This window comes from Anolis sagrei, chromosome 5, assembly GCF_037176765.1.
Source record: "Anolis sagrei isolate rAnoSag1 chromosome 5, rAnoSag1.mat, whole genome shotgun sequence".
Classification (NCBI taxonomy): domain Eukaryota; kingdom Metazoa; phylum Chordata; class Lepidosauria; order Squamata; family Dactyloidae; genus Anolis; species Anolis sagrei.
This window is the reverse complement of record NC_090025.1, coordinates 56,816,394-56,843,570: the sequence shown is the minus strand read 5'-3', so window position 1 is coordinate 56,843,570 and position 27,177 is coordinate 56,816,394. Positions and strand designations below refer to the sequence as shown.

The following is a 27,177-nucleotide window of genomic DNA, read 5'->3' as shown; positions in this document are numbered from 1 at the left end:
CAAACTCCACCAGTGTTCACATTTGGGTATCTTGACTATTTGTGTTAAGTTTGGTCCAGATCTATCATCGTTTGAGTCCACAGTGTTCTCTTGATGTAAGTGAACTACAACTCCCAAACTCAAGCTCAATGCCTATCAAACCCTTCTAGTGTTTTCTGTTGGTCATGGGACTTCTGTGTGGGAATTTTGGCCCATTTTTTTGTTGGTAGGGTTCAGAATGCTCTTTGATTGTAGGTGAACTATAAATCCCAGCAACTACAGCTCCCAAAAATCAAGGTCTGCTTTCCCCCAAACTCCACCAGTGTTCACATTTGGGCATATAGAGTATTCGTGGCAAGTTTGGTCCAAACCCATCATTGTTTGCGTCCACATTGCTCTCTAGAGGTAGGTGAACTACAACTCCAAAACTCAAGGTCAATGTCCATCAAACCCTTCCAGTATTTTCTGTTGGTCATGGGAGTTCTGTGTGGAAATTTTGGCCAAATTCTATCATTTGTGGGGTTCAGAATGCTCTTTGATTTATAGGTGAACTATAAATCCCAGCAACTACAACTCCCAAATTACAAAACCAACCCCACCAATATTCAAATTTGGGCATATTGGGTATTTGTACCAAATTTGGTCTATTGAATAAAAACGCATCCTGCGTAACAGATATTTAAATTATGAATCATAATAGTAGCAGAATTATGAAGTAGCAATTAAAATAATTGTATGTTTGGGGGTCACCATAACATGAGGAATTGTATTAAAGTGCATTAGGAAGGTTGAGGAACACTGATCTTCAATGAGTTGGAAGGAGGCGTGTTGATTGGAGGAGGCGGGAATTTTAAGAAGCAGAACCGTCCAATAGGAGCGCTCGAGGGGCGGGGCGAAAGGCGGAGATTTGGGCGGAAGCGGAGACGCTGCGAAGGGCGGGGCGGAGAGATAAGGAAAGAGGAGGGGCGTTTCCTTTAAGCCACCTGGAGGAGGAGGAGGAGGAGAAGGGCGTGGAGGACCGGAAGTAGCTGCCTTGGAAAAACAAAACAGCGGCAACAGCAGCAGCTGCAGCAGCTGACTCTCCTTTCTTGCCTGCCTTCCCTGCCATGGCAGGAGTCTCTTCTGCTGGAAGGCTGGACAATGTGAGTTTGCCAGAAGAATGGGGTGGGATGGAAAGGCGCCTTTGTAACGCCTGCTTCTAAGCCTGGGATAGAAGAGGTCTGGGTTTGAACTACAAATCCCAGTGAGCGGGACCCTTGTCATTGAAACTGAATTTGGTCAAGGCACCCTGATGTCTGTAGGTGCATCCACACTGGAGGAATAAGCCAGTTTGGCACTGCTTTTAACCTCCATGGCTCAGTGCTTTGGGACCCTGGGATTTTGCAGCATGGTGAGGCACCAGCCCTTTTAGGTAGAGAAGGCCATGTGAAACTACAACTCCCATTAATCAGTAGCATTGAGCCGTGGCAGCTAAAGTAGTGCCAAACTGCATTAATTCTACAGTGTAGACCAGGCATGGGCAAACTTTGGCCCTCTAGGGGTTTTGGACTTCAACTCCCACAATTCCTAACAGCCTAAGGCTGTTAGGAATTGTGGGAGTTGAAGTCCAAAACCCCTAGAGGGCCAAAGTTTGCCCATGCCTGGTGTAAATGCAGCCTATGCATTGTGGGTTGAGTATATTATTTATCAAATTTGTTTCATATTGTACTGTGAGCTTTTTAATATTTTACTTTGTAAGTTTATTTTATAGTTGTATAGATTTGTTATTTATTTCTTATCTCTCTCTGTGTGTGCATGTACGTGTGTTGTGTTTCTATATAGATATGTATTTTATAGTGTACGAATTTGCCTGTTTTAGGTTGTTTTACTTGTCACATTGATAAGTAATTATGTTAATAACAACAACAATAATGCTACACAAATAATAATAATAATAATAACAGCATGATTGAAGAGAAACAACTGGAAAAGCTGACACGATATGAGGATTTAAAGATCGAACTGCAAAGACTCTGGCACAAGCCAGTAAAGATAGTCCCAGTGGTGATCTGCACACTGAGTGCAGTGCCTAAAGACCTTGGCCTGCACTTAAACACAATCGGTGCTGACAAGATTACCAGCTGCAAAAGGCCACCCTACTGGGATCTGCACACATTATTTGCCAATATATCACACAGTCCTAGACACTTGGGAAGTGTCCGACATGTGATCCAGTACAACAGCCAGCAGAGTGATCTTGTTTGCTGTGGACTCAACTTGTTGTGTTTCAAATAATAATAATAATGCTTTATTTGTAACCCACCCTTTCTCCCCTAGGGGACTTAGGGCAGTTTCCAACAACATGACACACAGCTGAATAAAATCCCACATTTTCTGCTTTGAATTGGAATATATGGCAGTGTGGACTCGGATAACTCACTTCAAAGGATTTTCTACCTTGATATTCAGGGTTATATGGCTGTGTGGAAGGGCCCAAAGTGGCAAACATTCAGTGCCAAAGCAGACAAGTAATAAATCAAATCAAAGGCAACAAATAAAACAACATCCATATAAACTTGTAAGACTGTATAAGACTAACCAAAGAAAAACAAAATGAAGATGTAGATAAACATGATATAACATATCACACACATTTACCACATGATAAAATCTTACTAGTTAAACCAGGAAGGCATTAAAAACAAAGTGGTTTACGGCATCCTGTGGGCTGAGGTAGGTTTCCGATATCTAGGCGACAGTCTATATGGAAATGTACTAGTCGTCCTCTCTGTAAGCTAAGGTGCATAAATAGGTTTTAAAAACTTTTTTAAAGGCTAAGAGAGAGGGGGGCATTTCTAGTTCTTTAGGGAGGGACTTCCAGAGCTGGGGCGCGATCATGGAGAAGGCCCCCTCTCTGATCCCCACCAGCCGCACTTGAGACGGAGGTGGGACCGAGAGCAGGGCCTCCTTCACAGACAGCAGCGCTCATGTGGTTTTTCAAATAGTCAAATACACCTGTTTGTTTGTTTTGGTTATATTGACTGTGCTTTGTTATTTGTTTGTAATAATTTTAATATTGGTTATATGTTTATTACTGTTCACATTGTTTGCACTGTTATATTGCTGTAAGCCGCTTCCGAGTCCCCTCGTGGCGATGGAGCGGGTTGCAAATAAAGTTTTCTTATTATTATTTGTGTATGCAAACACATACATACTGTATATGTACATGTATTTGTGTGTATATATTCATATAAATACACGTATATAATGTAATACTCAATACTGCACTACTATATATAGTGTGATCTTGAGGTGTAAGTGTTGAAATGTGACTCAGCCATGAAAACCCATTGAGTAACCTTCAGCAAGTCACATGCTCTTCAGGTCGCCTTAGGGTCAACATTAGCCAGAAACATCTTGAAGGCACACAGCAAAAATAAAATGCATAAACACACACATATATAAATATCTACCCTTGTCTAGAAATAAATGTAGATAAAACCGCAGACCTTTTGTGCAGCAGGCTATATATAGTCTACAAAAGGTCTTGCTCTTGCCCTAATACGTTTATTAAGCCTTTTAAGTCTGTAAGAGCCTTTGTGATTTTCCATGCGAAGGTAGCAGGGGTTAAATACTGTCTGGGTCATATGATGTGGTGTGTCTTCTCATTTTGAGAATCATAGTTTGTTCTAGTATCTTTAGAGATAGGAAGAAGGGAGAATAAGGCATGTGATCTGGATCAGTAAAAGAGCTGTTCCAGGGGTCAACTGCTGGTCTGCAATGAATTTTCAAGAAAGAAAGAGAGAGAGAGAGAGAGTGGTTGCCGATGTGCTGAAAAGCTTAGAAACCCAAAAGCTGAGATTTAGATCATGATTGTTTGTGCTTTTACCTGTGTATACACTTGTTTTGAAAACCTGAATGTCCAGCTAATTGTGGATGATTGGAGTTAAAAGTCCCATCTGCCTGCATGACAATACATTGGAAAGGATGACAAGATAAAATCATCGTAGTGCTTACCTTTCCAGTGCAAATACTTGGGTGGTCAAATTTCTCTTTTCAAGTCTCTCCCTCCCATTCACAGACAGACCCAATCATAAAGATGTGTTCCAATGCATTTGTCCTTATTACTGGAAGCCAGTGATGACCCAACCTGTGGTCCATGGTTAACCAGTGGTCTGCAAGAACCAAAATATGGCCCATAGCCTCATTGTTAACACCATTGCAATGAGAGCAACTGGTCTTGCAAAACCCTCTTATAGTGCTGAGGCTTAATAAATATGGTTTTCTGTGGGCAAGCAGATGGTGACTACGGGATGGCATATGTTCTGTATCGGAAACTAAAGCTGATGTGGTCTATGCAATGCACTTTTCTGAATCAGCAACCCCCAATAGCCAAACCAAATCTAAAGTTGACCAAAAACTGATTTGTAACCCTTTTGGTGCTAAAGTTAGAGAGTGATCAAAGTGGTCCCTGACCAAAGTAGTCCCCGGTCAAGTGGTCTCTGGTCAAAAAAAAAGTTCGCAATCACTGCTTGAAACTGTTATAGCAGCTAAGAGCCTGAGTCTCTTTAAAGTTAGCAGATGTTCCCAGTACAATTTCGTTTTGACTCAAGTTTCTTGAAAAACTTGGGAATTTCTTTAGTTGCAGCAAAGTTTTAACAAGTAAGGTTTGGTGTAAATATAGGACTCGCAGATTCATAGAATCATAGAGTTGGAAGAGATTTCTTGGGCCATCCAGTCCAGTCCCCTGCCAAGAAGCAGGAAAATCGCATTCAAAGCACCTCCGACAGATGGCCATCTAGCCTGTTTAAAAGCCTCCAAAGAAGTTTGATTTCCAATGTGTATTTGCGGAAGGAGTATGTCTGTGCTGTTCTGTTAATCTCAGACTGTATCTCTACAAATTTGGCCTGTGAATTTTATTTTTCCCTCAGAAATTGTTCTGTGGAACACAAGACCTAGATGCTTTTGTTGGAACATTCTGTATATACTTCTCTATGTGTTAAAAGAAAAAATCCCAAAAATTGACCTCTCCAAAACTGCGTCAGGTTATATATGGGTCAGCAGGTTTTTTCTTTCAATTGCAGCACAACTTCAAACCTTTTAGAACAGTGGTTTCCAACCTTTGGTCCTCTAGCTTTTTTGGACTTCACCTCACAGAAATCCCAGCCATCTTACCAGCTGTTAGGAATTGTGGGAGTGGAAGTCCAAAATACCTGGGGTACCAAAGGTTGGGAACTACTTCTTTAGAATTACTGGGCTGGAAAATGGTGGAGGCGATGGCTTTCTGATTTCTTCTACCATAGTTTTTGCTCCTTCCTTCATGGCGACGGCAACTGGGTGGGAAGAGTTTGGAGACATGCTAACTAAAGGAAGGCAAAAGTTTTAAAATAAGCCAAAGGAAGAGCAAGGGTCAATGCAAGATAGTGTCTAGTGGCCCACAAACCAGCCATGGGGACAAATATTTCAGAGTCCAGCGTTTGCTAAGGAAGGAGCTTAATGGTGAGCTCAGCTAAAAGAAAGGAAGAAAGAAAGAGGGAGGATGGTGAATTGAAAGGCCGAAGGGCCCCTCCTTGCCACAAATGGCTGCCAGATACCTTTACTTGTTTGGTGGGTGCCTTCTTATTTGGTGGCGATCTGGAAGGCATCAATTGTTTTTGTTGCTTCCATTTCTATATTTCATTGCATCCCTCTGGCAGGGCTTAGATATAGCTTAGTCCAAAGTTTTAGAGAACATAAGAAAAGCAACAACTCCCTCTACTCTGTCTGGAAATGCCAAAGAGCTGCCACCTTGACCATTTTTCTTCCCAGGCTTTCCAAAAGCATCAACCCTCTCTATTCTCTTCAACATCCTTTTGTAATACCTGGAAGGAAAAATGATCCCAAAAAGAGCAGATGGGGCTGATATAATATTGACTCATCCATGGATCACGTCACAATCCATAATTGTGGCACAAAATCTGACCTTGATTTATACATGAGGTTGGCTTATGCAGTATATATAGTACAGTTTTTTTTCTCTCGTTTTTTTCTCTTTTACTACATAGTTATTCACCAGTTTAGCTGGATAAGTGGATTAGGTCCAGGAGAGTGGCACTTCTTTCTGGGTAAATGTGTAAATGACTGCTGTGTTAGATTTTTTTAAACTACTGACTTTCTATTTCTTACCAGTTTGGCATCATACTATTGTACCTCTTCTTATTGAGTCTATGAAAGAAAATTACATTCAGACGGAGGAGTTCCAAAGAAGAAGTATTTTGAGTTTTGCCACCTATGCTCTTCTATGGACACTTGATTTAAGAAACCTAAAAGTAGTGCAGAATTGTCAATTATATTCAAGTAAAACAGTATAGAATTTGGTTCTAAGCTGTGAAGTTGGTAGCATAAGAGCAGTCCAATATCTCATGTTCTGGTGCACTGCAATAGCTGATAGTGGTTATAACGCAGTTGGTTGCAGTGTAGTTAGAAAAGGGGAAATGCCTATAAATACTCTGGGCATTTCCCAGAATCACAACCAAGTGTCTTTATTAATATAATAAGGAAGGTCAGAATTCTTAGAAGGGGAAAACAGTCGAAATCTTAGAAGGAGAAAATAGGAAATAAATAAAATTATGATAATAATGATGATAGTATTACCTTTGCAGGGTCTTCCATATGTTGTGGCATTTGTCTTACAGAGATTTAGAATACAATTTATATTTATGCTCTGAAGTGAGAAGCTTCTAAAGCAGTGATGGATGAAGATTTTGGACTGAAGCAGAGAATCCAAATGTTGTTGGGCAGATTTCCAGTGTTTCTCTTTATATAGCTCCTGTTTGACCCTCCTTTATGTTAAATAATTTGGGCAGAGAAGATAAAGAACAAGTACTCAAAATCTTGATATTGTTGGACATCGAACAAGTGAATTCATAACCACGTAGTTGCAAGAAAACACTGTAAACATTTTAGTGTGATATATATCAGTTCATTACGTTTCTGATGAAAGCAAATAAAAATTAGGAGCCCAAGCTAATTATGCACTTTTCCACTAGTCTTTTAGAAGTAGATGACCCACATACAGTGCTGCTAATGTTTAGATTCTAATATATATTTATGTTGTTGTTGTTGTTCATTTGTTCAGTCGTCTCCGACTCTTCGTGACCTCATGGACCAGCCCACGCCAGAGCTCCCTGTCGGCCGTCACCACTCCCAGCTCCTTCAAGGTCAGTCCAGTCACTTCAAGGATGCCATCCATCCATCTTGCCCTTGGTCGGCCCCTCTTCCTTTTGCCTTCCACTTTCCCCAGCATAATTGTCTTCTCTAGGCTTTCCTGTCTCCTCATGATGTGGCCAAAGTACTTCAACTTGGTCTCTAGTATCCTTCCCTCCAGTGAGCAGCCGGGCTTTATTTCCTGGAGGATGGACTGGTTGGATCTTCTCGCAGTCCAAGGCACTCTCAGAACTTTCCTCCAACACCACAGCTCAAAAGCATTGATCTTCCTTCGCTCAGCCTTCCCTAAGGTCCAGCTCTCACATCCGTAGGTGACTGCAGGGAATACCATGGCTTTGACTAGGCAGATCTTTGTTGCCAGTCTGATGTCTCTACTCTTTACTATTTTATCGAGACTGGACATTGCTCTCCTCCCAAGAAGTAAGCGGCTTTTGATTTCCTGGCCACAGTCTGCATCTGCAGTGATCTTTGCGCCTAGAAATACAAAGTCTGTCACGGCCACGGTCTGAAACAACTTGAAAGCACACAACAACAACAACAACAATTCTATCTCATCAGTCAAAAGCAGACCCACACTTCCCATTGAAATACTAATAAGTTTATATTTGTTAAAATTGTTCATCATTTTAATTATTATATTGTTTTTAAGTGGGTTTTTTTGCACTACAAATAAGATATGTGCAGTGTGCATAGGAATTCATTCATTCTTTTTTAAAATTATAATCCAGTCCTCCCAACAGTTTGAGGGACTGTGACCTGGCCCTCTGTTTAAAAAGTTTGAGGACCCCTGGTCTAAAGCATACTTCTCTACTGAAGCCTAAATGGTACTCTGTTCTAAAATAGAGTCCGAGTCCTGAACAAGCCCAGTCCTGATCACATGGTCGGCAGCCCCTCCCACAACAAAGAATTAAAGTCAAATTGCATACCAATGCACACATATACAATACAGTAAGCAATCTAAATTATATACATAACAAATAACTAGTGAAGGCTTGAGAAGGTTGCTATTTCCAACAGTAATCGTACATATTTTGACTAAAGCTATATGATGGTAACTGTGGTCTGGATCAGTCTGGACTGTATTTTAATCAGCCCTGGGCAGCATGGCCAGTGAGTCAAATCGTTAGAGCCATTCTCCAAAATATCTAGAAAACAGGAAGGGCTGTCCTGGCACAGAGTTGGAAAATATCAAGTAACCATGTTAAGGAATTGATCTCCTTTTGAAAATAAATCAGTGGAAAATTTCATTTCCTTTGAATAAGTTACAAGGAAATTTAGATCATGAGATTTCTGGATTTATAGCTCACAGAAGGCTCTTGCAAAGTAGAAACACAACAAGGAACAAGAATTGCAAACCAAGAGTGAAAAGATGATAGATTTTGATCTACTGGTAGATTTGTGGATCATGTGCATTAAACTAAATTGTTTGTGTTTTATGGGGGAAAACACAAACAATTTAGTTTAATGCACATGATCCACAAATCTACGGGGGAAACAGTTTCTCAGACAAAAAAATGAATCCAAAAATCTATGTAAGCTTATGCATAGGTCAGTGCTAGAATCCAACATACAGGCAATGACAAAAGGCAAAGATTAGAAGCTCTCATCAAATTGCCCCTCCTTGTTCAAACTGAAGGGGTGAAAGCAACTCACATTTCTTATTCGCCTTTGTCTCTATGAGCAGCATGCAATGGCAAGATGTTGTCTTAATGCTGGTACAGATGTGATTGTATTGTTTCTAGGAACAATAAAAGAAAACAAGCAAAGCCAATCTATGGGTTGATACGGAGAGATCAGAAAGTAAACTACCTTATCTAAAGCCCTGGTTGGCTCATCCCTAGCAAGACCAAAGAAAGGAATGAGCAGAGTTTTCCTCATCTTCTCTCTTTGTATTTCCTCTCTTCTTTTTCAGATATACTTCTCCCCTACACCCACACCCAAAAACCTCTAAAGTGGGGTTTTCCATTTGGAACTTAGTATAGATACTTAGAACTAAGATTTATGTGCCCAAACGTTGGAATTATTGACTAATATAGTCTTGTATCTTAAGCTTTGTTCATGTGAATTTAGGCAGGTGTGAAAGCGGTTTAGGCAGTTGTTGAATCGTGAATGAGAAATCCCTTCTGATTTACTGAATGTCACCTAGAAATCTACCAGTAGATCAAAATCTATCATCTTTTTACTTTGCGAGTGACTATTTGTAATTATATGTATGTGGTGAAAATTGCATTGAAGTCCTTCCTTCCAAGTACATGTGCTTATTGGAGGATCTTGTTTTTCAGGTGGATAACAATTTGCATATGCAGATATAACCAGTTCAGGCCGTTTCATGTTTAAAGTGCAAAATATTATTGCTTTCAGTTGTAATAACTATGTCAATCTGTTTCAGGGGTCTCTGGAAATAACTCAGAGTACAGATGATGACCCTCTGCTTGATGCTCCTCTCCTTCCACACCATGCATTGCATTCCAGATTGCGTCCAAGGTTCCATGCAATCCCTACAGTCTGCGTTGCCAATGTTTTGTTGTTTTTACATGTAAGTTCAAGTTGAACATGAAAATAATCAGATATTTTTTAGACCAGAACTAAGTTTAATGCCTGTGGGTCACATACAGTGTTCAAGGGCTGTTTCTGTACACCCAAGAATTCTCAAACACCCCAGAGAATACACACCTCCGTTTCAGAGGGTTATCACTATACCAAAATATTCTTAGCAATACATATGTGATTGGTATGGAAGTCAGACTGTATATGAGGAATTATGATTAAAAATGAAAGTATTTTCAAATGCTAGTTTTTGTGTTTTTTAAAACAAGGGTTTAGACTCATTATATAGAAAGAAAATTAATAGCTTCTAAAAACCAAAATGTTCTGCCATTTGTCGCTGCATAGACATTAATCATAGTCCCATCTTAATGTCTCAGTATGCTGGCATGGGCTGGTGTTAGAGAGAATTTGCCTTGTTAGCTGCTTTCTAAATAGAAGGCTGAAGAATTTCTTGTTGACCTGATTTAGCTCATAATGTAAAGGCTCTGGTCTAGATGGAAATAAACAACAACAACACTTTATTTATATTCAACCCTATCTCCCCGAGGGGACTTGGAACGGATTACAGTATATATACAAACACAGGCAAACATTAAATGCTTTAATACAATGAGACAGAAATTCACAGAAAAAGGCAAAGACTTCCCCTTTCATCTCTGACTTCTGAGGGCAGTTCTCAACTCGGGCTCTGGGGGAGGTGTTCATTTCCATTTCCAAGCCAAGGAGCCTACATTGTCCATAGACACCACATGATTGTGTGGCCAGCATGATTGCTTGGAGCGCCTGTTTACCTTCCTGCCGAGGTGGTACCTATTGCTCTACTCACATTTGCATGTTTTCGAACTGCTAGGTTGTTTGGGGCTAACAGCGGGAGCTCACCCAACCCGCAGATTCGAAGAGCTAACCTTTAGATCAACAGTTCAGCAACGCAAAGGTTTAACTCATTGCGCCACCGCACAAATAGGTAGAATAGTTACATTTACAACACATTAAGTAAATATTGGTAATATTACCTTAGTGATGCTCTTCTCCTCATGCTAATTCTTCAATTTGTTACTTCATTCCTTAGGTTGCTTTTGTTGTTTTGGCTTTCGTGGCAGGTATGTGTTGTTCTTACTCTGAGCCAGGTGATGATGTCTGCCCTGGAGGCTACACTAATCCATTGAAACTACAGAGTGTTATCATCATTGCAAAGGTGATCCTCTGGATCCTCCATGTCTTCCTGGAACGATATATTCACTTTCAGCACAGCAAGGTCAGAAGCAAAGGCTATCTTCTAATCTACCGAACCACAAGACATCTTAAAAGGCTACCTCTACTAATTCAGTCTACTGGTGAGCTAATTTCCCATCCTTGGTCATTCTTATGAATCTCTCAAACGTGAATTCTTCTTTACGTGTTAGATGTTTTTGGCAGCAGGGTAGCTAGCTTTAGCTTCCTATTATTTTGTTTTACTTAGGTAACTTGAAAACATCAAAGGGCATCCTATTATTGGCATATCAAGATGTAAGTTCTAATATGCACATGTTTTTCTTCTTTTGGACAATGCACAGCAGTTGTATCTAGCTGATGGTGATGTAACTGGGGTTGTGGGTGTTGAAACCACTGTACACGTGGCAACATATTAAAATGTCCAGAGTAGTGCATGAGTGCGCATTTCCTTGTGCATTGCAGTTGGACAGTTGTGAGGCATTTGTTGAAAATTGATCACATATGCTACATTGATATTCTGGAAAGTTGTGTAAAGCCACTTCATTGGCAGATACAGGATCTCAGACAAGGACTGTTTATCACTACTGCAGTGTTCAGGGATAGTTGTGTTTTCAAGAATATATGTCATAATAAAGCTTACCTGTAGCTAGTATTACAACAGATGAATAAGATGAAGCAGAAGAAGTTGCTGGCTGTCCTGAGTGTCTTCTCTTTGGTGACAAGTAGTGTTGCCCTAATCACATCTTCCTTGCCATTATGCTAAGCTGAGTAATACATTTTTGTGCCAAAGAAAACAATGAGTGTTTTAGCCTGCTTAAGGGTTTATAGAGGTTGCTTCTTTCTTTAGAACAGTACTTTCATATCCTGCTTCTATGATTTGGGTTATATTTCAAGCTTTGGTGAGCATGGCTCCTGAGAACTAAGACAAGTTAAACCATTGCATTTGCCATACTCACACATTTACATAGAATTGTAAAGTTGTAAGACACCACAAGGGCATCTAGTCCTCCTCCTGCCCTTCAAGAATACACAGTCAGAGCACTCTTGAAAGATGCCTACTTGGCTTCTTTTTAAAGACCTCCAAAAGAGGAGAGTCACTTTCTGAGGAAATGTATTCTACGGATAGCTTTTACAGTAAAGATGTTCTTCCTATTATTTAGGTGGAATCTCTTACCTTTTTATTAGAATCCATTGGGTTTTCTCCTCTCTTGCAGCAGTATCAAACAAGTTTGCTCCATCTTCTACAAAATACAGAAAGCATTGGGGCAACTCCAGAATATAAACATTTTTCAGGCTTTTGAAGATTCACTGGGTCCTTTATCAGTCAAAGATGTTAAAAATCATACAGGATTTAAAATGATGTTGAGAATCACTGGCTTACATTCTAGTGTCAATTACGATGGTATTGAGGGATTTCATTGCAAGGAGAGGCCTCACCTGGCCAAATAAGGGGGCATGGCCTCAGCCTGCAGTGAAATCTTTTAAGCATTTCTTATCTAGGGTTAAATGTAAAGATTTCCTCTAACATTAAGTCTAGTCGGGTCTGACTCTGTGGGGTGGGGGTGCTCATCTCTATTTCTAAGTCGAAGAGCTGGCGGCGTCCGCAGACACCTTCAAGGTCATGGGGACGACATGACTGCATGGAGCATCGTTACCTTCCCGCAGAAGCAGTACCTATTGATCTACTCACATTTGCATGTTTTCGAACTGCTAGGTTGGCAGAAGATGGGCCTAGCAGCAGAAGCTCAACCCGCTCCTTGGATTTTAACCACCGACCTTTCAGTCAGGAAGTTCAGCAGCTCAGTGGTTTAACCCGCTGTGCCACCGGGGGGGGGGGGGGGGGGATATTTCTTATCTAGAATTCCAAAATACCCCAAAAATGTTCACATGATTGGATGAAATTCCTTTGATTCTGGGGGTTCAGTGTACAGGAAATTTGACTCATGCACAAAATTATGAAAAATATAGTATATAATTATCTTCAGGCTACGTCTATAGGGTATACATTAAACATAAATTTAATGTTAAGATGTGTGATCCATCTGTAAATCTGAAATATGGAACACTTCTGGTCCCTAGTATTTTTTATAAGGGATGTTCAACCTGTACCACCTTAACTAACAACATCTCAGACAATATGTAAGCCTGTGGCTTTGATACCATATGCATTTTTCTGCTGTATGGTTTTAACACCTTCGCTTGATAATAGAGCCAGTGAAGCATTGAAAACATGCATAAAAGGTATTTTATGCTTTGGTTTCCCCCAAAAAAGTATTGTTGATTTTGGATTTTGATGTAATTTTCTGCATTACCAATCCAGCTACCCATAATATATTATTTTCCTTTGGATTTCAAGATACCAAATTTACCTGCAAACCCCTTCCGCACACTGGCATGGATTTGTCTATCTAGTAAGATACTCAGGTTGCTGTTAAGTTGGTATAATGGTCATTTTTAAAAATCGAGTTGTTGTTTACCAGATAATTATTGCATTATGTCCTTACTCCTTTCTATTAATTCTGAAGGTTGCATACTCTGGGGGCCCTTTCGCACAGCCATATAACCCAGAATATCAAGGCAGAAAATCCCACAATATCTGTTTTGAACTGGGATATCTGAGTCCACACTGCCAGAAGATAATCTGGGATTTTATTCAGCTGTGGGGAAGGAGCCTGGGTTTCATTATCCTCTCATCTAGGCATTTATTAAGTCTAAATCTGCACATTGACTGCAACATTTGACAGAGTTATCATTTGGCAGACTGGGAAATATTTTTCTATTTTTATTGGAGTAATCAGCAAGAGATTGAGTGCTACATGCATGTGTCATACTTAGAAAGAAGGGTGCTTTTTGCCCCAGTATTTCTACTAGTCTGTTAACTGATTATGTCTACATCATGTAATAAGACAAAACTGTAAGTGTTCAATAACTCAAAACACACGTTATTTTGATTAAAATCCAAATCAAGAATGTACATTGAATATCCCACTAAAATATTGATAAAATCTGTGAACCTAATAGCTTTTGCCTGTTTTCTACTTTAAATACATTATTGAGATGTGGCCACTAGGTGGAGCTCTGGGGCTGGAGATAAAATGTTGCTTTCTGTGAGAAAAGCCATAACTACTAGCTATCTTGAAATTTGCTTGCATATTCAAACAAATACACAGGGTGCAAATGACAAATCTTCTAATATATATGTGATGCGGCTGGTTAACTTTAAATGTAATATTAGCATTTAATCATTTCAATACATTCTAAAAACCTGCCAGGTAGATCTGGCTTCAAATTTCCATCAGTTGTATCAGAATAGCATTCTGACCAACACAATCTCTATGTAAATTGTATGTATGTTGTAAATATAAATAAATAAACAAACTTTATTCATAGACCACCCCCCTCTTCAAAAGGACTCATGGCAGCTTCCAACAAGGAAATATAAAATCAAGCAAGAATAAAAACATAATACATAATGACAAAATCAAAAAACATAGCAAACTAAACTAACAGTATCTTAATATCATGTTGCAGATGCTGTAAATTTGTGCTGTTCTTTTAGAACTGAAATGTAACATAAGTCTTAGAAATAAACAGAAAAGGAGAGCAGTTAAGGTAAAAACAAGGACTTCCGATGGCTCCAAATATTTGTTTTAGTGCAGCTTAGGTATGTAAGAGAATGGAGCTGGAGAAAATGAAGCTAATGATCTCATTAAGGGCATGCCAGATAAGGTGTCTCCTTCAATTTGTATTAAGTCTTAGCTAAGTATACTGTTAAAACATTTTTAAAACGTAAGCCAACTATTTTTGTGTCTGTACTTGCCCTGGTGGTGCAGCGGGTTAAACCGCTGAGCTGCTGAACTTGCTGATAGAAAGGTTGGAGGTTCGAGTCCAGGGACTGGTGAGCTCTGGCTGTTAGCTCCACTTTCTGCCAGTCTAGCAGTTCGAAAATATGCAAATGTGAGTACATCAATAGGAACGATTTTGGTGGGAAGATAAGGGCGCTCCATACTGTCATGCTGGCCACATGACCTAAGAGGTGTCTGCAGACAACTCCAGCTCTTCAGCTTAGAAATGGAGATGAGCACCATCTCCCAGTGTTGGACACAACTAGACTTAATGGCAAGGGAAACCTTTACCTTTACTTCTTGTGAGTTGTGCTACTTGTAAGTGATGGGGTATTATGCATTTCTCATTGTATTTTATTTCAGCAGAAAGATATCATGTTTTGGGATTCTAGTGAGATTAACCTAAGTTTCCATTTTCACAAAACAAGCATGAAGTGGTGTGATGCTTTTCTGTTTTGTAAAGCTTCATCCACTATCTTTATGTAATTTATCAATGTTAATAGTCAAATGTTTGGGAAGGATACATGGGGAAAAGGATAGCATCCAGCCTGTTACTTTCTCTTCTGTCAGATTATAGGAACAATGTGTAAAGTACTCTGTTCCCTCTCTCCATCCCTTTTTCCTTTTTCCTCTTCTGGCTGCTGGATAGAACTGGTTGCATGTTCAATGCTGTTTTATGCAGGGCTCCAAACATTTCAAAAATCCTTTTAACTCACTGTGTTATGTGAGTGTATAACAGTGGTTCTCAACATGTAGATCCCCAGATGTTTTGGCCTTCAACTCCCAGAAATCCTAACAGCTGGTAAACTCGTTGAGATTTCTGGGTGTTGTAGGCTGAAACAACTGGGGACCCACAGGTTGAGAAGCACTGGTGTATAACATGTTAAAGCAACTTTTTATTGGTATATCGTTGACCAGTAACGTTCTCTCAGCCTTAGAGGATGGCAAAAGCTACCCTTTGAATAATTTCTGTCAAGAAAACCCCAAGAAAGGTTCACTTTAAAGTCACCAGAAGTCAGAAATGGTCTGAAGGCACACAACTGTAACATCAGTAATATTTTAAATTGCAGTTTTATCTATTAATTTTTTTTAAAAAAATTAAAAACGTCCCAAATTTCCATCCTACTATCCAAAAACAAAATTTTCAGAGTAACAAGTACATGTTTTTCATTACATCATCAAAGGTTATTATGTTGCTAGTCTTTTTGTTTGAAAATTAAAGTTGTTTCCCACTTGTTATCCCTCAAAAGGAATGTTACAAGTAGAGTTATTAACTTGTAATAAGTTATTTCCCAACTCTGATTCTATGTTACAGCTATTTTGAGGGAAGTTTAGGGCTTTGAAATGTCTAGATGGTTTTGTCTCTAACGTGTACCATCTGTTTTTAATAGGTAACGCAGCTTTACTGCTGATAATGGCAGCCCAACATTCTTTTCCTAAACACAATAAACTGTACCTTTGCTTCATCCTTGGAATCTTGACTGCAGAGCTAATACTTTCACTGATATGCCTTGTTATCTACACAGGTGAGAACTTCAGCATTGCTTTGGTTAGTGTAAATGACTTATAATGGAATGTTGTACCCACCCTCTCTTCTTTTCTTTTTTTTAAAGTATGTTTACACACACCCACAAAAACATCTTTAACCATATGAAACGTATAAGGATTAATATTTATAAACCGCAAGCTTAAATATGTAAGACAATGGAGTCTTAACCTATATTGCATTCAAAATACAGAAAGCAAACCAAACAAGTGTAACCTAATAACAGTGGTTCTCAACCTGTAGGTCCCCAAGCACTCCAGTGAAGGTTTTCTTTGCCTCCTAAAACTTCTTCCTTTAGTACAGTGTTTCTCAACCTGTGTGTCGCCAAGTGCTATGTCTCCGGCCTGGGCCGGTTCACCCCTCCTGAGGCAACCTGGCGGCCCCCGGCTCCCTGTTGGCCCCCATATTGACACTGGACTTAGCGCAGACACCCAATCAGCATAGCCCGCCGTGGCCCAGAACTCCTGAGCTCACACCATCCACCGCCCTCATCCTCCGTGCAGCTGTGGATCTCAAGAACTCAAAATGAAAAAATTGCAAAATTGAAAAGTATCCCGACTTGCCCCTAGAGCCCAGGAAGGCCTGAAAACATGCCATGTTTTCATACCCTCTAGAACAGTGGTTCTCAACCTGTGGGTCGCCAAGTGTTTTGGCCCACAACTCCCAGAAATCCCAGCCAGTTTACCAGCTGTTAGGATTTCTAGGAGTTGAAGGCCAAAACATCTGGGGACCCACAGGTTGAGAACAACTGCTCTAGTACAAACTAGTATTTTACTTTTATTATTAGTCAAACTAGACAAACAGTTGGTCCTCCATATGTGTGGATTTGACCTTTGCAGATATGATTGCTTGCAGATTTGATTACAAATGTTCTCTCTAGGAATTTATGGAGCCTCCAATGAGACTGTGTGGTCAGTTTCCACCAGATGTTAACCATAAAGTAATTCTGAAGAAATTTATTTGAGAAAATGTCTTTCTAGGAATCTCTATGTCCTCTGTTGAGATTCTAAGGTCAACTTTCGGAGAGGCTGATCATGGAGTTGTGTTAGAGCAGAGTTTCTCAACTTTCTAATGCCACCACCCATTAATACAGTTCCTCATGTTGTAGTGACCCCCAACCATAAAATTATTTTTGATGCTACATCATAACAGTAGTTTTGCTACTCTTATGAATTGTAATGTAAATATCTGATATGAAGGATGTATTTTCATTCACTGGGCCAAATTTGGCACAAATACCTGATATGCCCAAATTTGAGTCCTGGTGGGGTTGGGGGGGGGGGGGCAGCGGTATTGATTTTACTATTTGAGAGTTGTAGTTGCTGGGATTTATAGTTAACCTACAATCAAAGAGCATTCTGAACCCCACCAATGATAGAGTGGGGCCAAATTTCCCACACAGAACCCTCTTGCCTTGAAGGGACTCGCTGGCATGAGCCTTCCTCCAGCCTCACAAACTCTCCCTCGTCTGCTATGCTCTGACCACGTCTGTTCTCCCCTCCCCTCTTGGACTCTAAAAAACAGCCCCTCCCCTTGGCTGAGAGGTGGGCCCATCACAGCAAAGAAGGGCTTTTAGTGGGAGGATTCACTGTCAGTTTCCAAAAAGGAAGAGAAGGACAGGTGGAGAGATCTTCAGCCTTCTCTGCCAAAGGGGTTCCTAAGACCATCAGAAATACATGTTTTCTGATGGTCTTTGGCAACTCCTCTGAAACCCCCTCATGACCCCCCCCCCCACCACAGGGGTCTCGGCCCCCATGTTGAGATACACTGTGTTAGAGGATCTAGAGATTCCTAGAGAGGCTTCCTCTTGTGTGAAATGAAATAGTGGTATTTTTTTTTATTTTGCAGAAGCCCTGCTCCCCTAATTCCATCAAATGTGGAGGGCTAACCATTGATATGATTTCCCATATTCTTCAAACACTACAACCCATCATTTCCTTTCCAGATACATTCTAAAGATATGATATGACTCGGATTAGACAGCTGGCTATCTAACATTCTTCAGTACTACAGTTCCAACATGTTGGACTTCTTTACTAGATGAAGTGTGCCAATTCTAGTGTTTAAATAGCCTTTGTGTATTCAGAATGTTTGAGAACCAAGCTGACATCAGGAGAAGCCACTGAAGCTGATGTTTAGTCAAGCATTTCTAACTTTGTGCTGTTGCAGTAAACCTTAGAAATCCTCAGAGTGGGAGGTCCAAACGTATTCACTAGCACGACACTAAAAATGTTGTTTCAGCTTCCGTGCTGCCCTATCCCAAAAGCTTGGGGCAGTTTCCAGCACAAAAACAGAACACACAAAATGCAGCTGTTGATTCAGAAATCCCTCGCTTGGCAGTGAGAGCCATCTTTTGTGGCTGAGCAGCTGCTTGAAGGGGTTTCTTGCCTGGCACTGATACGCAGCTCCATCTCGGCCCACATAATGCAAGGCTCTCAATTTTTGCATACAGGGTTGCTGTGGAAGTGGCTGATGCAAGAGGTACTTCCACAATTCACAGAACCTGATAAAATTTGAATGCAATATGTGAACGCTACGTGTTATAATGTCCTTGGTTATCTTTCCAGTGAAGAAAGAATATCATAGCGTTGGCAGCAATGCAAATACAATGTAAAATGTTACAGAGAGGGAACCAAGGACAGAAATATTGTAGTGCTGTTGTTTTTGAAACAAAACAACTGGCTTTTAATGGTGTCAGTTGAGTAGCTCTGAGTGTTAGTAACTCAGCTGTAAGATCTTACATTAAAAGAGCTGTCACTGATGTTTTTAAGACAAGAGAACTGATAGGACAGCTTTCTTGGTCTTACTGGGGTTTGCTTTGCTGAAGTTCAGATGAAGAGAGTCTTACAGCTATAAATGTCTTGGGTTTTAAAGTCACTCCAAGCATATTCAGACTCCATTTATGCAATGGACAAAAAAAGATAGTACCTTGAACAAAATGACTTAGATCAGTGGTGGGAAACTTTAGACCCTCCAGGTGTTTTGCCCTTTAGATATCTTCAGCTTTAACCAGTATGGCACTCTGGAAATTGCAGTCCAAAACACCAGGGAGGCAGTTCCACATCCCTGGGCTGCAGACAGACAGACAGACAGACAGACAGACAGACAGATCTGAATGTAAATAACAGTCAGTGTGAACATTACCTTTTTTTACTGTATTATGAGAACAGAAAACACCAGACATTTTTCAAACTATTCAACCAATTTTCCATAACCAATTTACTATGATGTATATCGTTTTCACACAAAATAAAAATGCCACTAGGATGGTGGCAAGATGGAAGAATGATAACATTCTGAAACAGACTTTATGATGTGTGAAACTAGATCTGTCTGTATCTATTGAGTTGCTGATACTCACAGTTGTTCTGTGTATTAAACCCTTTTAGCATATGTATAGCATCTGTTTTCCACTTTTAGTTCTGCTTTGCAAAAGATTTCACTTCCAGTTTCTCTTGCCTCCATGTCTGTTCTCCTCTTCACTATCTATCTCCTATTCTAAACAATGTATGATTTACTTCACAAAAGTTGATTTCCTAGTAACTTGAGTATTCCTGTAGTTGGCACAGAATTATTTGAGTTGGTTCCATTCTCAAAGTGGTGTTATCTTACATGATGTTGGCATTACCATTATTAAGACACCATAGTATAGTGGCTTGAATGTTGAACTATGAATCTGGAGATCAGGATTTGAATCCTTGTTCAGCCATGGAAACCTAGTGGATGACCTTTTTGCAAGTCTCACTGTCTCAGAGGAAGGCAACAGCAACCCCAATAAATCTTTCCAAGAAAAACTCATGAAAGTATTATTGAAGGATTTCATGGCCGGAATAACTGGGTTGGAGCCCCCGGTGACGCAGTGGGTTAAAGCCCTGTGCCGGCAGGACTGAAGACCGACAAGTCGCAGGTTCAGATCTGGGGAGAGGCGGATGAGCTCCCTCTATCAGCTCCAGCTCCTCATACGGGGACATGAGAGAAGCCTCCCATAAGGATGATAAAAATATCAAATCATCCAGGCATCCCCTGGGCAACGTCCTTGCAGACGGCCAATTCTCTCACACCAGGAGTCACTCCTGACATGACAAAAAAAAATCACTGGGTTGCTTTGAGTTTTCTGGGCTGTATGGCCATGTTCCTGGAGCATTCTCTCCTGATGTTTTGCCTGCATCCATGACAGACATCCTCAGGGGTTGTGAGGTCTCTGAGGATGTCTGCCGTAGATGCAGGCAAAACGTCAGGAGAGAATGCTTCTGGAACATGGACATACAGCACAGAAAATTCACAGCAACCCAATTCATGAAAGGTTTATTTTAGGATCAAGATAAGTTGGTAAGAGGTTGAAAGTGCACAGCAACAATAAATTGGTATTAATAGATGTCCCCATTAAAAAAGCTGCACCATCCATTCTGGGTTATAGCCATGCCTTTCAGATTTTGATGTTTAGTGGTTGGGCTTTACTTTAGAGCCCAAATCTTGGAAGATTTTATTTCCGTGTTAAAGAACGACTAATTTCTCCATCTTGCCTCTCACCAATCTTTCTGCACCACTAGCCCTACCAAATAGATTGGAATTGTATTTCTGAATCCTTTGGGACACCTGTTGGTATATATAATTAGTTTTCAGCCTCTTGTGATGCGTATGTTTAGGTAATCAGATCTTGACCTGAATAGATGAATTGTGAGTTAGATGGAGAGGAAACTGATTACTTTACAGCTTGTTTACACATCTGCGTTAGTTACTGTTCTGATCAGTCATGCAAACTTTTCCTACATAGCAGGTGGTCTCGTAAAGCAATGATACTAGAGATAGGAAGAAGTGGACTGTTCAAAAGGTGATGCTGACAGAGTCGATGAAAATGAAGCATTGTGTTGATGTGGGAACTACTTTTCTTTCAAAAGTGATTTGGTACATTCACATGCCACCTACTTTTGATGAACATCCCAGCTGAATTGAAACACAAACCAAATATATTTTTTTTGCTCTGGCCCAGAATAGCATTAAAGTGATGACACAATAACTCTAATATGTTCTGTTTCCCAAACAGTGGGATTAGAAAACATTTGAATTATAACTTCACTCAGAGAGGGTATACAGGCGATGTCTTCATGTTTTAAATCAAAACAGACCTCCATAGTCAAATAACAATTTTATTAGCTGGTAGTAACAATTAAGTCAGTGCCTATGTAGATTTGAAAATTAGCATGTTGCTTCCTGTTTATACCTGCTTCCATTTTTCTCTCCTTTATTTTCTGAGTGGAAATTTGGACTCTTAGGTTTTTTAAAAAGGGGACTTCTCCTTTTGTGCGTTGTAAAAATATGTGCACACTGACTGCACAATCATAAATCATGTCCAAAACATGATCTGCTGCCTCTGTGTTTGAATGATGCGAGGTGAAGGATCCAAATGAGTGTAACATTGCTGTGTCGGGCTTTTGCACAGCAGATTAATCACCAGCTGCAGTAAATCTTGCCAATTGAAAGGTTGGCAGTTCAAAGCCTAGATCGGGGTGAGCTCCTGGCCTTTAGTACAGCTTCTACCTACCTATCAGTTAGAAAACAAAACATGAGTAGATACATAGGTACTGCTTAAAGCAGGGAGGCATTTAAGGCACCCATAAAGAAAATGGCAATTAGATCAACGAGGAAGTTTATAAGCAAAACTCTTTGGCAGGGAGATCAAGCGACAGCACCGCCCGCCCACCTCAGCCAGAACCAAGCACAAGCCTCTAAGATGCCGAAGATAGGAAAAGCCTATATATACCTCTGCGTACAATTTCTGTCTTGTCAATGTATAAACAGCATTGAATGTTTGCCATATATGTGTTCTGAGTCCCCTTCGGAGTGAGAAGTGTGAAATATAAATACTATAAATAAATTAATTAAAAATAAATAATATTAGTTTTCCTCTGACCACTTGTGCTGCACTTTTTAATGTAAATGGGCTGCAGTTTGCTCAAGAATGCTTCGCCACATGCAGAACAGAGCCAGAAGAAAAAACATCTTCTGAAAAATGTTATTAACTTATTTATTAAAAGTATTTATATCTTGTGTGCAGAGATTTCTCAATAAAACCACTTAAAACAATTCTGAAGCAACCTAAATAGTTAACAACAAGTCAGCATTACTAAGCAGTATAAAGTAAAAAGACAAAACCTGCAAGTCAAATAAACTGTGTTCATTTCTCGGGTGGTAGGGCAGGTTTTAAAGCATTGGAATGTGATTCAGTGTGTTACGTGTCACCAATCAGAGCTGCAAATACTTGAAACTACTCGAAGGACCATTTCTTTCTGGGTCAGTCTATCTGTCCAAAGACCACTTGTTGTGGTCCATTTTTGTATGCCATTGTCATCAGAGACACATTTGGCAACAACTCATGAGGAGGTATTTATGTATAACAGCATCCCATATACATGGAGGACTTGCCTGCAAAAGATTAACTTGTTTCCTTGCTCTTTGAACACACGCTTGATTCAATTGTTGCCTAATTTAACATTTTTATGTTTGACTCTTTGAATCTTCTTCTTCTTCTTTCTCTTCCCCATTCTCCTCCTCCTCTTGTTCTTCTTCTTGTATCTTTGTTTCTAGTAACTTTGTTTTCATTATTTTTGTCTATCTTTAAATTGGTGTTTGCATCAGCTCCATTGGGGTACAGCTGAAAGTAAGATACTAGTATGAACAAGCTCAGGCTTCAGTAAACTTCAGTATAATGTAGAAAAAGCTTTAATATAACTGAAATACAAGTTCAGTTGTATTTAAACATCTTATTTTTAATCCCAGTGAAGGTAAGCAACTTTAATCGAGCGAAACCAAGACCAGATATAATAGAAGAGGAAAAGTTGTATACTTACCCTAATCGAATTACCTCTGAAATTGGATTCAGGTAATCTCTATTGTTCTTTGTTCAGTGAATAATTTTATTTATATCCCAACATTTCCCCAAGAGTGGGGCACAAAGCGTACTGCAGAATAAAAAGACATAGAAATGAAGCAACACACAATTCAAAGCATGCAAATGTTTAAGCAATATTGTTCCCTAGAATTAAAACCATATGAAACATTATTTTAAAAGCATAGGTTTAAAAAGTGTCCCTATGCACATGGTCTTTATTGAAAAGATAATACATTGAAGCAGCTAAAAACTTTAATTTTAAAAAAATGGATTTTAAAAGCGTAGTGGACATAAATGTTCTCAAGGCACCTGGTCCCATCTGATCTTGGAAGCTAACCAGGGTCAATCCTGGTTAATACATGAATGGGGAGATGACCAATGGTGCAGTGGGCTACATTTCAGAAGGAGGAATTAACAAAACCTACCTCCTACTAGTTTTTGAATCAGAAAACCCTATGAAATGGATGGAATTGCCATAAGTCTGTCTGCCACTTGAAGGTACATACACACCATTAGTGGGTTTCACTGATATTTCTGTAATTTGTGATGTGATAAATAGCTCCTAATGTATTTTGTGCTATAGTTTTTTTCAATTATGTCTTATCAGTTAGAATCGTGGTGGCTCAGTGGATTAAATCCTTGTGCCGACTGATCTGCTGATCTGAAGGTTGGCTGTTCGAATATGCGAGACAGGGTGAGCTGCCATATGTCAGCTGCATCTTCCCATGTGGAGACGTGAGAGAAGCCTCCCACAGAATAGAAAAACATCTGGTGGTCCCCTGGGCAATGTTCCTATAGATGGCTAATTCTCTCACACCAGAAGTGACTTGAAGTTTCTCAGGTCACTTCTGACACAATAAAAAAGGTGGATAGTTTGGGTGTGAGGGGACTGCACTGGACCCATTGCTGAGATTTGGTTGCAATTATATCCAGTCTTCGTTGTGCAGAAGACAACAGAAGTATTATCTTGCACTGCATAGTGTCTTGTTTCCTTTCAGGAGGGAAGGAAAAAATAATGAGCTCTGTGGCAGCACTGACATTTTTGTGTGTGTGTGTCAGAAGTGACTTGAGCAATGGCAAGTTGCTTCTGGTGTGAGAGCATTGGTCGTCTGCAAGGACGTTGCCCAGAGAACGCCTGGCTGTTTGATGTTTTTACCATCCTTGTGGGAGGCTTCTCTTATGTCCCTTTATGGGGAGCTGGAGCTAACAGAGGGAGCTCAACTCACTGTCCCCAGATTCTTATCGCTGACCTGTTGGTCAGAAGTCCTGCCAGCACAAGGGTTTAACCCATTGTGCCACCGGGGGCACTACTACAATGCTCCCCTCTCCCCCAAATGGATAGGAATGTGTAGTAGGTCACATGGTATTTAGCTCCAATTTACACAAAAATCCATAAACAGATATATTTACACAAAAAACCATAAACTGATTCTGGCATCTTTCAGGTCCTGACAGTATCGTATTGGATTACATCCCAGTACCATACTGGGAAATAGGTGTGATTATGGTAATACTGGAAAATGTTAGAGGACATGAATGAAAAGAAATCTGGAAACAGAAAAGCTCTTTTTCCCTTCGGTGAAATGAGTGTCACAGCAGGAAATGAAACTCTTAAGAATTGCTTGATTTTCTGCCTTTCAGGGACACCTCAAGCTTGGAAGAAATAGTTGAAAAACAAGGAGATGTGATTGAGTACCTTCAACGACACAATGCCCTACTTAGTAAGAGACTGCTGGCATTAACATCCCAGCAGGGCAGAAGCTAATGATGGCCAGAAAGCACTTGGCTGAATGAAGGATGTATGAAATGCTGGAACAACTTAAATATTAATTCTTCTTCTGGAAGCAGAATATGTTCCTTTTGTAAGTTGAACTGCAGTCCACTAGCCCAGGTTCTGAACAATTACTGGATCTTTCCTGGCTTGGTGCTTCTTTTTTTAAAAGGACATATATTTTAAAGAGAATATTCCCTAAAAACCCTGTATTACAGGAAACCGACATTGACCAGAGAAAATTTCTCCTCCTCAGTCAGTTGACAATGGTTCTTGCACTTTTCAAGCTAAAACTATTGCAAATTACCAAAGATTTTTGTGATAGTTCGGGATTAATTTCTTTTCCAAACCAATATGAAGTTAGATGTCCTGGTATATCAGAAGATGAATATTGTCTGTATTTGTATTGCAGTTGATGTGATAATCATGTAAATGTCTAAATAAAGGATTAAGGATTATTGTACCTGTACTGCAGTTGCAGTGGATGAAGCCACTATACAACCCTGTGGTTGGAGACCTTCCCTTATGGCAGGGGTTCTCAACCTGCGGGTCCCCATATATTTTGGCCTTCAACTCCCAGAAATCCTAAAACCTTGAAAACTGGCTGGGATTTCTGAGAGTTGTAGGCCAAAACACCTGGGAGTCCACAGGTTGAGAACCACTGTCTTATGGAAAGGTGAGCAGTGTCCCAGGGCCATCAAGCCATCATTGAAATTTTGGTGAATGGTGGGATTTCAGTACCGTAAATGCATTGACATCAAGTAGCATTGTTAAATTCAAGAGTCTAAATAAAGGATTAGAAATTATTGTTTCTGTGCTACAATTGCAGTGGATGAAGCCACTATACAACCCTGTGGTTGGAGACCTTCCCTTATGGCAGGGGTTCTCAAGCTGTGGCTCCCCAGATGTTTTGGCGTTCAACTCCCAGAAATCCTAACAGTTGGTAAACTGGCTGGCATTTCTGGGAGTTGTAGGCCAAAACACCTGGGGACCTACAGGTTAAGAACCACTTTCCTATGGAAAGGTGAGCAATGTCATCATTGAAACCGAATTGAGATTTCAGGAGCGTAAAATATCAAGTAGCATTGTTAAATTCATGACAATGCTACTTGTCATGAATTTGTTCAGAGTTAATCTGAACGATAGTAGTATCATTGTCCTATAAAGTGGGGAAAAGAAAAAATAAAGAAGTAGCTAATCCACTTGTGTCAACATCAAGCAATATGTAGCAAAGAGCACTGTGAAGCACAAAGATAAGTCTGGTTAACTAAAAATTCAGTTTTCCGGTTTCTTCACATAACTGGAAGAGCCGTCATCCAGTAGTCAGAAAATCCAGAAATTTCAATGAGGCATTGCTTCCATTTTGGAAGAGCAACAAGTATGTTTTTCCTAATAGCCTTAAATTCTTTCAATCACTTGTTCATTATTCCTAAATATGAGATATACAGAGACACAGAGTAAACACGCTCCAGTTTACAGGAAATTCCCACATCCTTGATTGTTTTGAACTTTGGAAATTGATTAAATTAAATTTTAATCTAATTTTTTTCTTTCCCCACTTCAATACTTTGCAACTGTTAATTGGAAATATTTTAGTGAATATGATATCCAGTGCTTCCATCTTTGAAAATGCCAATCCCCACCCCGCACCCTTTAAAAGCCAAGTGGATGTTTCAACCCTCACAAAACGTATAGCTTGAAGTCTCTGGTTTCTTGTCTCTGCTGCTACTTGTTGGGAAGGATATGTTCTGCTTTTAAGCTCTTTATCCAACTGCAAGCAGCTATCGATTGCCTGTGTACCTCATTGCTTTTTGTCAACAAAGCTGGTTTTTGTGTGTATATCCTAGTCAGTATTTCTGCAGAAAGGCAAAACATTTCAACAGCAGGCTTCTCTGAACATGTGCTGGTTGAAGAAAAGCATACCTCCCTTTTAAACTGGATGTGAATTGTTACTCCACTTTCAGTGGAATAGGTTTATACTGTTCTATAAGGGATGGTATAAGGACACCGTAACTGGCTGCTTCCAACACTAATATGTTTTTGCCTTTTAAGCTGTGCATTAAACACAGCTGGGATTTTATAGGAAAGCTCAAGAAGGCATAATTTTCCTTTTAAAGGACACTCAGGTTTTGATGTAATTTGTATGTAACTCATTCTGTATTTTGTACTAAATGTCGTGAAATAATAAATGCAACAAACCCCA

At 39.9% G+C, this 27,177-nt stretch overlaps 1 protein-coding gene across 1 annotated transcript; it reads left to right on the top strand.

The window, feature by feature from the left end:
- The first annotated feature begins 934 nt into the window (after positions 1-934).
- TMEM192 (transmembrane protein 192) lies at positions 935-27,177 on the top strand. Its single transcript, XM_060778746.2, has 6 exons — positions 935-1,121; positions 9,554-9,700; positions 10,781-11,045; positions 16,160-16,294; positions 23,092-23,194; positions 24,845-27,177. The coding sequence occupies exons 1-6, from the start codon at positions 1,086-1,088 to the stop codon at positions 24,966-24,968; spliced, it is 810 nt and encodes a 269-aa protein (XP_060634729.1). The 5' UTR covers positions 935-1,085; the 3' UTR covers positions 24,969-27,177.

Coding starts and splice junctions, on each gene's coding strand:
- TMEM192 (XM_060778746.2), top strand. CDS start 1,086: ATGGCAGGAGTCTCTTCTGCTGGAAGGCTGGACAAT. Junction 11,046..16,159: donor TCTACTAATTCAGTCTACTG/GTGAGCTAATTT, acceptor TGTTTTTAATAG/GTAACGCAGCTTTACTGCTG. Junction 23,195..24,844: donor ACCTCTGAAATTGGATTCAG/GTAATCTCTATT, acceptor TCTGCCTTTCAG/GGACACCTCAAGCTTGGAAG.